At 42.2% G+C, this 12,886-nt stretch overlaps 1 protein-coding gene across 1 annotated transcript in view; it reads right to left on the minus strand.

The window, feature by feature from the left end:
• Positions 1–12,886, minus strand: part of ghra (growth hormone receptor a) — a 35,628-nt gene that overhangs the window by 141 nt on the left and 22,601 nt on the right. Inside the window, exons 3-10 of the mRNA XM_072432913.1 lie at positions 12,203–12,332; positions 11,965–12,131; positions 6,557–6,735; positions 4,325–4,478; positions 4,154–4,244; positions 4,004–4,073; positions 2,503–2,729; positions 1–908 (exon numbers count right to left, since the gene is read on the minus strand). The exon at positions 1–908 is cut by the window's left edge and continues 141 nt beyond it. Coding sequence (XP_072289014.1) covers positions 221–908; positions 2,503–2,729; positions 4,004–4,073; positions 4,154–4,244; positions 4,325–4,478; positions 6,557–6,735; positions 11,965–12,131; positions 12,203–12,332 — 1,706 coding nt within the window. The 3' untranslated portion in view covers positions 1–220. The remainder of the gene's footprint in view (positions 909–2,502; positions 2,730–4,003; positions 4,074–4,153; positions 4,245–4,324; positions 4,479–6,556; positions 6,736–11,964; positions 12,132–12,202; positions 12,333–12,886) is intronic.

The following is a 12,886-nucleotide window of genomic DNA, read 5'->3' on the forward strand; positions in this document are numbered from 1 at the left end:
AATGCCCAAACTAGAATGTGCTTGTTTTATACCAACTACTTCCTCCTTTAGAGATTAAGACCACACCTCCAGCGAGCGTTTTGACTCCATAACACTTGCTCTCTGTAGACCATAAGCATAACACTGTGTCTCTCTGCGTTTCATTAACATTATGTTCTTTTCACATTTCCCTTTTTGAAAACATTTGCATTCGTAACAAACTGCTTCTCGGTTTGGTTTTTCACTGTGAGAGGTGTTCGAACAGGTCCGGCGTGATGTAGTCCACGGGCATGGTGGGCAGGGACTTGAGGGGGTGTTGGGACTGGCAGGAAGGGGGCGGGGCTTGTTGTGGTGGGGGCGGGTTCAGCAGCAGACTGTGATGACCATTCACTTCCTGCACCACTGTGTAGTCCGCCATGGGGATGAAGATGGGGGACTGGGGGGCGTCTGGAGGCAGGATGTAGGGCGACTGATGCTCCTCTGTGGGTTCGGGGGCCGCGGTTTGCAGCGGGACGGTCTGGTAGCCCTCATTGGAGACGTGCGAAGTAGAGGGAGGGCTATTTTGTTTGTTCCCTGTATTTTCTGGCTCCACTACCAGCAACTGAAAATGTATGTCTTTTGCGTGATCTTCACACGTTTCATTTTGACTTCCCTTTTTGGCCTCTTCCTGGTTCTCTTGGATTTTCTGCTGCTGGCCAGGAGACAGGACCACGCCTCCAGAGGGCATCACGTTGCTGACCTGGGCGTAAAAGTCTGTGTTCACCCATGTCTGGGGCGCTGGGGTTTGGGTGGGATTGAGGCCCCGGTCGGTTGACAGTTCCCTATGCTCCGGCTGGCCTGGTAACAGGGTCGCTATGGGGATGAGAGGGTCCTGGTGGAGGTGATCGAGGTCATAACAGCTGGCCCGGCCCGAGTCATCGTCAGAGAAGCTGAAACGGAGATTAAAACACAAAAAGATCTATAAGTGTGTTTTTTGCTCTTGTACGTTACATTTACACTCATGTGACAAATGCACAACAAAAAGCTAAAAGCCAGATTAACCTCCAAAATATTTGAGTTGCACTGCTGCTATCAAATGTGTAATGTGTGGTGTAAACGCTCTGCTTGTGAATAATGTCATTTGAATAAATATTTAGTTTATTATTTATTTATGATTATGATTATGTTCTTCCTGTTATTTCCCCAAACATATTTGAATCGAATACATTATATGGTCAACATTGTTTTAGTTAAAGGATTTTTCTTTTCTTTTTTAACTGATAAGCGCAGAGATAAATGTATTAGCACCAGACTGGGTCCGTCGCTAAAGATACAAAGCACCACACATGAGGTGGAGGCGTCGACGAGAGAGTCGTCGTAAAAGAAACATACGCTCAGCACAGACGTGTGCAGTTTGCAGATAGCGCGCTGATATGGGAAAGAATCAATCTAAAAGTGATGTGTCCATCCCGGAGACACCTGTCTCGCAATGTCAAATAAATATGGGAAAGAGTGTCTGGAATGCTATGTGTGTGGTCTGTAATTTCTTTGTGATTTGAATGCATTTTTCCTGCTGTGTGAAGCTTTGAATTGCCTTGTGTATGAAATGTGCTCTACAAATAAACTTGCCTTGCCTTAGCGGCTGAGTTGCCATGTAGTCTTGAGAATCAGCTGTTTTGTAATATCTTTTCACACCACTAGAGGGAGTGTGATTTTATCACTCTCATTCTCACACGCAATTAATGTCATATTCATGTGCATATAACTGATGTAAATAAGAGTGTTTACTTTACCATTTTTATTAGTATTATTTGTCTTATGCCAGCTATTTTTATTATTATTATTATTTTATCTTTATTTTCTTCCATCCATTCCCTATTAAGAGATGAGAGGACCTGTTTACAGGAGTTTTGTTAATACGAGTTTTTGTTTTTGTTCATAAGAGTTCTTCTATTAAGAGTGTTTTTTAAACTTCCTATAAGTTATCTGTCCTTTCCCTCTGTATCTACTGCGCTGTAACACCAAAATTTCCCCATGTGTGGACAATAAAGGAATATCTTATCTTATCTTATTTTAGGGGTCAATGATCACATGCGAACCAAAATCTGCAGTGCATTCTCTAAAACCATTATTTGATTAAAATAAATTGACCACTAGAATATACGTTTTTGGGATGTTTTGTAGATCAAACCTTATAATTCCAAATTAATATTGTATTTTCTTATTATTTCAAGGTTCTATCTGCAACTGGACAACTTCCCGATGAACCCACTTATAACAATAATAATAATTTCCCCAATTCAGATCCTCTTAGGGTGCCCTTTATTCACAAATATTTAATAAAAGTATCTCCAATTTTATCTTTGCTATAGATGTTGACAAAACTTGAAACCTAAATATATCATAAGAAACCTGAATGCAGAGAGAACCTTCTGAGGGGCCAATAGTGTGTTTGAATGATTAAATGCTCAAGAGAAACTACTCCCACTGAACATGACGATACTTTCAATATCAAACTAGAGTCTATACGAGTCTATAGGTTACCAGATTGTGCTGGAGGTCCCGGTGTGCGTATGGGGTCCGGCAGGTTGAGACAGAGCCAGGAGCCTTTGGGTGTCGGAGCTCCGATTGTCTTCTTTCTCTCCGGGATCAGTTTCGACCTCTATGAACTCGACCCAGGGCTCGTCCTGGTAACAGTTTGGTGCGTGTGCAGACAGGCCGCCCATTCCACCTCCGCTCAGGATGAAGTTCAGCTCTTCAAATTTACCTTTCTGCAAGTACAAGACATGGACAAACACATGGTGTTACTGCTTTTGTATAGTTTTACTGTTTAATGGAACACATTATTCAGGATTTTGTTTTATAACTAATATATGTTACTCCACCTTTCCATGGGTTTCAGAATGATGAACAATCAGGACTGTTGCCAGAGCAATTAACACTTCTTGTACACAATATTGTGTGTATTGAATGGGCCAGTCCTGCATTAAACAGGAAGCTAAAAGCCATGAATAGAGGTGTCACCACTCGCCCCGCTACAGTGTGATCAAAACAAAACAACTGTACAATCATTGTTTATTGTAAGCACTAAAAATATTCCTAAGTGTGTTTAAGAACATAACCCACTTCATCTGGCAATAATTTACCTTCAACAGGCAATAATTTACCTTCAACACAATACTAAAAGGTCCGCCCCCTCTCTGTTAAATGATCTCTAGTGGTTTTTGTGTCCTCTAATAAAAAGCCCCTCATCTCTTTACTTTGGAATTATTTACGGCCATTTGAGTGTGATTGTTGGAGGAAGACAATAAGCAGACACCAGTGCAGCGAGGCAGAGATGACTGTGGCTTACAGCCACATTGACACATGGAGCGTCTGCTTTTAATCACAATTACGATGGAAATGGAACCAAAACACTGGTTATAAAACACAATTTATATAAGCGCTCTGCTCCGCAGATAATACTAGTTATAATACTGCTATTCACGTGTTTCAGCTAACTATTATAATACATTTTGAGGACTTTTTCCCATTAAAAATACATAATATTTTATTTTAAATTGCTAATCGCTATGACAACGGCCCTAGTTGTTCATCATTCTGAAAGCCACGGGTAAGACAGCATTTGGCCCCTTGTGTTTTATATGGATCTTTTTGAGTCTGAAATAAAGCTTCATTCTCTGTGTTATTCTTTAGATTCTATGATACTAGATTTACTGTATACTCAGTAATACTCAATAACATTATGATAACTTAGATAACACAGTTGTATTTTAAAACACTTTATTTAGACAACAGGATATCTTTTAAATCTAAAATGATCCTCACGTGGTCTTACACCAGAAAGGTCCAATACATTTTTATGTATTTTTTCTTTCGATTATCGATACTTGTTCAAACGAATACCGTATATCTACCGTCAATACCAGCTTTAGGATCTATCAGCATTTGGGTTTATATTTGTGTTGATGATGATGATTTGTTTGTGGGTTAAACTAGTGACTTGAGACCTGTCTACATAGTTAGATAAATAATCTAGATGAACCTTAAAAAGTTCTGAATCGATTCCCTTTATTTTGGGCACTGGAACCGGAGGCAGTAGAATCATCATTAATCTGCGCCAAAAAACAAATTTGATTGTTACCAAATGATTTCAAAACATGTACTGCATGTCAGACAAATATTAAAATGTTACCTTTGCTGTTGAGACACAACGATAAACATGATGATAATAACAATCCCTGATATTCCAAATATGAGAGCCAACATGACGGGGAAGCTGGTTCCTAAAAACGAAACAACATTTAACTTAAACTAGTACTTAAAGTGTTCACTAAATAATTGATAAAAAAAAAAAAAATCTTACCATAATCACCGGTGCCCATCACTTGAATAAAAATGGAATTGCTGAACTCTCCAAACTTTGAGAACGCCTTCATCGTACAGCGAATGCGCACCTCATACTCTGGTCCATTGTGCAGCCCATAGATCGTCTGCTGAGGGTCGCTTTGTATCTCCAACTAGAAGAGAGTCAAGTAAAAACACGTGAGAAAAGGGAGTCACGGTCAACCTGAGTAAGTAAGCAGGGCAAAGATGGCAAAAACATGTTACTTTAAGATCCAATATGCAACTTCTTTTTTACAGGTGTTGTTATTGCTATAAAAATGTCTTGAAAAACATGCTTCTGATTAGATACAGTAGGTCTTCTGATATGATTTAACACTAGTTTCTTTTGTGCTGACCTCAATTTTTTATATATATTGACCGTTTCGGCTACAAGTGTCACTTTGATGTCACTTTCAGCTGATTTAGACACATTTGGCGCCGTCCGTCTGCACCAGAGCCACTAAGCGACAAGCCCACCACGACAACACTAAAGTCAAAGGCACAGGTTCCATCACTCAGGGAATCCATCGAGATCATGGAAACGGGCCCGCCTGACAGTAAATCGGAACGAGGGGGCATAACAACTCTGTCACACCTGGGATGCAGCTCTGAAGAAGTCGGACTGTAGATGGCGCTGTCGTCCTACTGCTCAAAGTTGGAGGACCAGCGCCAAAATCAGTTTAAATCACCTGACCAGACATGTCAGCCTAACAACAAGAGACACTTCTGAGTAATCTGATCAAACACTAAGTAAGGCACTGGTACTCTGGTATATCTTAAGAATGGACCATGAATAACTCAATAATATCTGAAAGAACAACAAAGTAGCAACAAACACACATGTTCAAACAGTTTAATATTGACAACATAACATTTTTGTCCCTTAAAGAATAGCTCAAATTGGGAAGAGTAACCAGAGTACTGCTCAAATAGAAGAAAACCAGTACAGTTCCTCCTAAATGTTATGTACACTTAGTTGAGTAAATGTAACTGAGTAACAGTACCGCCCTCCTCTGATAGTGGCATTCCCAAACTCAAGAGAACAATGTTTGTAACGGCTCAACATCTAGGACAAACTGTCAAAGAGGAAGTTTCTAAAAACAGTTGTGCTTGTGCGTTGGCTGGACAAGCGGGACGGGGGGTAATGGATATGAGCTTGTTCAGGGTCCCATGGCCTCTGACCTACAGATCCCTCCCTTCACTTCCTACAAGGAGGCTGAGATTTCCCAGGGGGCTTTGCTCTGGATTTCAGAGGCTTGCCAACCAAGTTAGATATTGCCCTTCAGCCCAAAGAGTTCATGGGAGGGCTCTGAAATACAACACCCCGCAGCCTACATACACATTACTTTCACACAGCAAAAACATATACCGTAGGATCAGTATATCAAGAATAAATATGATGATACAAATTATGAAATATGGGCATGATTTGATTGTGATTTAAATTCACATAATTACAACTCAGTTAACACTATTTGATTGTAGTAGCAGCATAACTTGGAATTTTACTAACTCCTGCTAAAATAGACAAAAGGGTGAAACAAATGATTCTGCATTTGTGTTTTAAACTAGGGCTCTGTCATTTTGTATTGCGACTAGATTAGGATTCTGTTCCGTGTGCTCATTGTAACTCCACGACCATTAAGATTTGAGACTGAAAGACTGAAATACCAGCTGAGGAATTACAACTAAAACAAGAATGCAAGAATTTCAGAATTATGTTAGCAGAGGTCTAAACGACACATTCAGTAGAGATTTAGGCATAGAGGATATTTTGTTCTTTGCAGAGACATTCTTTTATCGAAATAATCACGGAAGTTTGATAATTGCTTCAACTCAAATTTTCAAACTCAAAACTTTCAAAATGTCTGTATTTGAAAACACACTTTACACATTTCCTTCCCAATAAGGAATTTAGACATTGGAGCGCCCTCTACTGCCCAACATGCTATTATGCTACTAGAGCCAGGAGTTTGTGGCGAACACAGTTTGACGACAGAACGAGTCCGTTGTTGGTTTATGGAATCAAACCTGTTCAGATTTTTACCTGTGAGATGACATAATCCTGGTATTTCTGAGCCCTTAGAAAAGATAACCTCATAAACAGGGTAAATAAGTGTGAATGAAGCAAAATACAACTTCAGGTGTATCATAAAGGTTGCATAATGTGTGTCCTTCAAAAGTTATGGTGAAAGGTTAAACTGAAACATACCACTTTCCACTTGGTTGAGTTGAGTTCCCTGTAATGCACCTCGTACTCGATGCGCATCCATCCTGTGCCAACATCTGCAGAGGGCGGAGGGGCCCAGCTGACCAGGACGTCATAACTGAGGCCAGACGGGCTGAGGTTCAACAGGGTCCAGTTCAGGGCCACAGGGGGATCGGGGCGCACTGGGGAGGAGCATCCATGGAATTAATCACATTTTAATCATGGTTCATTAAAGCTCCGATCGACAACAATTTGGTGAATTTGGAGTAGTTTGTGTGGATCATGAATGTTTGAGTACCGGAGTATAAGTCGCACCAGCCAAAAATGCATAATAGAGAAGAAAAAAACATATATAAGTCGCGCTGGAGTATAAATAGCATTTTTGGGGGAAATGTATTTGATAAAATCCAAGACCAAGAAAAGACGTTTAAACTTGAAATGCAATTTAAAATAATAACAGATGAGAGAACATGGTGAATAGGTGTACGTATGCTAACGCTAACACCTTCAGCTACATGAGGCACAGACAGAACTGTGGTAAGTGTCTGGTATGTTAACGTAACATATGAACAGTTATTCAGAGAACTATAGCATAAAGAACATGCTAACAAGTGCAGATTCTTCTTCTGCGTCGCTTAGAGCCTAGAGCACCTTTTTGCGGATGTCAGTGTGAAAATAACGAATAATATCACATATAAGTCGCTCTGAAGTATAAGTCGCACCCCGGCCAAAACTATGAAAAAAGGTGTGACTTATAGTCCGGAAAATACGGTAATAATAATCTCAAATAATCATGTTTTTTCTCCATTATGAGGCAGCCTTAGCACAAACTCATCAAAAACAATAAGCATGCATGCCAACAAAATACAAATAGCTTTAAATACATGGAAATCAGTGGAATAATGGGAATCTTTAAACATATGCCTTTGTTGTGAGGTAAAAGGTGAGACAGTGTCTGTGAAAGAGATAAGCAGATGACATTCTAGCTGCACAGATACGAAGCAAATGGGAGTCATTTGGCAAAACAAGGTGTGTGTAGAACAGCGACGTGACTATAGTGGTGTCATTTTCCTCCGTGCTGCTGTTTTTGCTTTTAATGGAACAATGTGTGACAGTCATCAACTGCCTGTGGTCTCAAGGTCAGTGAAATGTGTGTGGATTTAAGTCAAACGAAAGGATTGATGATAAAATGATCTTGATGTCCTGTACAAAAGACAATGAAAATGTGTATTCTTTCTAAGTATTCAGGGTTCAAATACACATAACATTGAAGGACAAAAAAATATGAATTGACAAATACATCTTTGTGTCTAAGAAGTTGCGTTTTTAAAGGCAAAGCATGTCACTTTTTAGCTCTAAAATAACTAAAATTGTTTAATTGCACTAAAAATGTATCAAAAAACATACTCCACAACTTGGCATGGAGGAGCCTGGTCCTGCTTCTCTCCATAGAAATGTTGATCTTTTTGCTATAATATTCCAAAGTATGACATAAAACGTACCTAGTAAGTAAGTAAGTAAGTAAATTTTTTTTATATAGCACCTTTCACAGACAGAGGTCACAAAGTGCTTCACAAAACACAGAATAAAACAATAAAAACACAAAAAACTTACAGTGAACAATACATATACAACAATATACAGTAAAATCAGTCCGCAAAACAAGTGCATTTAAAAGGCTTGACTAAATAATAAGGTTTTGAGCTGACCCTTAAAAGCAGTAACTGAGTCCAGTGACCGTAGGGAGAACGGAAGATCGTTCCAGAGTCTGTGGGCAACAGCCTGGAAGGATCGGTCTCCTCTGGTCCGAAAACTGGTGCGAGGAACCAACAACAGTTTCTGGTCCAAGGACCTTAGTGAGCGAGAGGGAGCGTACGGTTTAATCAGATCGCTGATGTACGATGGGACCTGACCATTTAAAGCTCTAAAAGTTAAAACAATAATTTTAAACTGTATCCGGTAGGAGACCGGCAGCCAGTGAAGGGCTTTAAGAATGGGTGAAATGTGGGCCCTTCTATTTGTGCGGGTCAAGATCCTCGCTGCAGAGTTCTGGACCAGCTGCAGACGAGAGAGTTCCTTCTTGTTAAGACAGGAAAACAAACTGTTACAATAGTCCAAACGTGAAGACACAAATGCATGAATTATAACTTCCAGGTCATTTTGAGACACCATTTTCCTGAGCTTAGAGATTTTCCTCAACTGAAAGAAACAGTTCCTCGTCAACAGCTTGTCAAAGACAACACCCAAGTTTCTAAGACTTGGTTTAGCAGTCTGGCCTAAAACACCCAAATACTGGAATGGCATCATCAGGGGCAATAATCAGAGTTTCTGTTTTGTCAGCATCTAGCTGCAAAGAGTTTTTGCTCAGCCATTGTTTTATTTGCACTAAACAACTGACCAAGGAGTTCAGCTTCTGGATCTCAGAAGGTTTAAAAGAGCAATATGAATATCATCAGCGAACAGGTGATAGGACACATCACTAAACTCTTTAATGATCATTCCCAGGGGGATTATATAAAGCAGATTTAGGACGGGACCCAAGACGGAGCCCTGAGGAACTCCACACAACAGATCAGCTGAGTCTGACATTATTTGGTTTGCAGCAACACTAAAGAAAACCAATGAAGAACTGACCCTGATAGTCCAATCAGGTCCCTCGATCTGTTTAACAGTAAATGATGGTCGACAGTGTCAAAGGCTGCAGACAGATCCAACAGAACTAGAACAGTGCATTTTCCAGAATCAGCAGACATCATAATGTCACTGGACACTTTCAACAATGCGGTTTCCGTAGAATGATGTTTGCGGAAACCAGATTGAAAAGAGTCGTGAATGTTTGACTGATCAAGGAAATCTGACAATTGTTCAGAGCCCACCTTCTCTAGGAGAAAGGGAACTTTGAAATAGCTATGAAACTTTTTGGGTCTGTCGGGTCCAAGTTTGTCTTTTTCAGTAAAGGCTCAACCATGGCATGTTTAAATGGACCAGGAAACACACCAGTAGAAAGAGAGAGATTTACCATTTTGGTAACCCAGGGGCCAATTACATCAAACACTTTGAGGAAGAGCCTGCAGGGAAGGGCATCTGATGTACAAGAGGAGGGTTTCATCTTGGTCACCAGAGCTGAGATGTCCTCTAGAGTGACAGGCTTAAAAGAAGACCAGTTTTGGGAAACAGGCTCCACAGAAACAGGTTTATCAGACAATGGGAGTGGGATTTGGTCTTTGATCATCTTGATCTTATCGATAAAGAACCTGAGGAATTCATTGCTGTCAGCTTTGCAGGAAACAGGAGTCACTGCAGCTGAAGGACAAACAATAGAATTTATAGTGTCAAACAACACTTTAGGGTTTTTCTTGTTGGATGTTATTAGCTGGCGGAAGTAATCAGATCTGGAACTTTCCATCATTTCATTGTAAGATGACACAAGCTCTCTGAGGTGTGACCTATGGACCTCAAGACTAGAGGTTTTCCACAGACGCTCAGTTTTCCGATATAGTCTCTTTAGGTTTAGGATATCTTCATTTATCCAAGGAGAAGCTTTTTTCTGTGATGACACAGTGGATTTGACAGGTGCCACCTGATCTAAAATGGATAAACATTGGCTGTTAAAGGAATTAATTAAACTGTCCACATCAAGACAATTCATAAACAAATGAGGATCAAACATAGCAGAAAATTGGACGGCTGTATTTGCAGTGATAATGCGCCTCTGAGACCTTGTGTTTGAGGGCACCGGCTCAGGAGAAAAGTTCAATTCAAATAAAACACAGCTATGATCGCTCATATGAACGTCCTCCACACAGAGGTTACAACACTCAGGCCAAGTGAAAACACCAGGTCTAGAGTGTGTCCCTTTTGGTGAGTGGGACCTGAAACATGCTGCTCAAAGTTAAATGTTTCGGTCAAGGTTAAAAGATCCTTTGCAGGGCATGATGAGCCATCGACCCAAATGTTAAAATCCCCAAGAATTAAAACATTTTCCAGCTTTATAATAGAAGATAAAAGTCACTAAAGTCCTTTAAAAAGACAGCAGCAGGACCAGGGGGCCGGTAGACTAAAACACAGTAAAAAGGACTTGAAGAACCAACCTTAATCATCTGTGATTCAAAGGAAGTGAAAGTGTGTGAGTCGATGACTTTACACATGTAACGGTCCTGGGACACAACTGCCAGACCTCCTCCACGTCGACCAGGGCGAGGCATCGCAGAAACGGAGCAGCCAGGTGGGCAGAGTTCATTTAGATGAATAAACTCACCCTCTTTCTGCCATGTCTCCGTAAGACACATGAAATCAAGGTTTTGTCTTGTAAAAAGTTCATTCAAGGAAAACGCTTTGTTGGCAATTGAACGGGCATTCAACAAGCCGAGCCGGACCGTGGATGACGTCACGTCCATCGGTTCAGCTGAGCGCAGCGGGACCTGTCGAAGGCACGCCTTACGGTCACGTGATTCCCATCTGTTTCGCCGGTAAGCCGACGAAAACAAGGAAGCGGACGGTGGACCCCAGCGCTCATAATTCCAGCGGCGCGCGGGCTCCAGGAAAACAGCCGCCACATCCCGCGCAGGCTCCAGGACCGGTGCGGCCCCGATGGCCCGTGCAGGCAGCGGGAAAGCAGCCGCGATGACACAGACAGGCTCCGGGAAAGCAGCCGCGATGGCCCGTGCAGGCAGCGGGAAAGCAGCCGCGATGACACAGACAGGCTCCGGGAAAGCAGCCGCGATGGCCCGTGCAGGCAGCGGGAAAGCAGCCGCGATGACACAGACAGGCTCCGGGAAAGCAGCCGCGATGGCCCGTGCAGGCAGCGGGAAAGCAGCCGCGATGACATGGGCAGGCGGCGAAGACGGCGACGGCGAACAGCCGCAAACATCGAGGAGCGGGACCAGGCGCAAGCACCGAGCACGTCTCCCAAAGCCCAGGCTCGTGTGCTCCGAACACAAGGCTCGTCTGCGCTTGACTTGCACACCAGACCTTGTGCCTCGTCTCCTCTGCTTCCTCCTCTTCCCCGGGCCTCGGGACAGCAGCAAAACGTCAGGTGAGTTGGGTGGACAAACAAGGGATGGCGGAAAGGCTTGTTTGTACCTGTCCCATGTGTCGAAAAGCGACTCCATCGTCGCTTTGATGCGGAAAAGTGCGCCACGGTCATAAACCCGCACAGCAGACACACAACAGACTAATGTCTGGGCTGATAAAACTGCATACGATGTAACGATCGTCACAAATAAGCGGCATAACAGGAGTCAAGCAGTGGCGTGGCCGAACACAGGCGCCATCTTGCCTATTTGCAATGAAATGTTTCAACGTATGTTTTTATTTTATTTAACATTGTATTTCCACCTCCAGAACGTTACATATGGTGCTTTAAGGAAGAATACAGCTAAAACTACACATCCAAAGTATGCGTTTCTTACCTATATTGGACAAAGTGAAACAGTCTTCTTCATTGTAATATGTCACATTGTGGACCTGGAGCTGCAGACAATATGGGACCCATGCTGAAGTGTGGTTAGCGTCAAAGAAACACTCCCGGTTCAGGTAATTATACTGAGGACACTCTTTCCATTCACTCATCAAAGGACTGTAAAGCAGACGGGAAAACGTGTTACTAAGTAAAAAATAAGCAACATTTTATGAGGTAAATGAACACACGTTTTCCTCCGGTAGAAAATCTTGAGCTCTTCAGAAGACGAGAGGTTCTGGAAACTGCCTGGGCTCCACCAACAGCGGAAAGTGGTCATCTCAGTCGAAACACAGTCAGTGAAGTGAGGCACAAGGCGAGCTGCAAAATAAAATGTTGCTATTATTGTACATTATAATAATCAAGTAATTAGAACAAATACTCTATGTCAACCCCATCTCCTTTGTCAATACAAACATTGCAACTAAAATTAAATAAAACACTAATAATTATGATACAATGTATTTATAAAAAGAAGAGAAAAGTTCAAATGGACTTGAACATTGTCAGAGTAGAACCTGTCTCACACCTTCAGGAAGACTGTTCCAGACTTTAGCTGCATAAAACTGAAACGCAGATTCCCCATGTTTAGTCCTGACTCTGGCACCAGCAGGAGGCCGGTCCATGTTTAGTCCTGACTCTGGCACCAGCAGGAGGCCGGTCCATGTTTAGTCCTGACTCTGGCACCAGCAGGAGGCCGGTCCATGTTTAGTCCTGACTCTGGCACCAGCAGGAGGCCAGTCCATGTTTAGTCCTGACTCTGGCACCAGCAGGAGGCCGGTCCATGTTTAGTCCTGACTCTGGCACCAGCAGGAGGCCGGTCCATGTTTAGTCCTGACTCTGGCACCAGCAGGAGGCCGGTCCATGTTTAGTCC

Source organism: Eucyclogobius newberryi, unplaced genomic scaffold (assembly GCF_026437365.1).
Source record: "Eucyclogobius newberryi isolate DKJ021-1_F unplaced genomic scaffold, fEucNew1.0.hap1 SCAF_6, whole genome shotgun sequence".
NCBI classification, from domain to species: domain Eukaryota; kingdom Metazoa; phylum Chordata; class Actinopteri; order Gobiiformes; family Gobiidae; genus Eucyclogobius; species Eucyclogobius newberryi.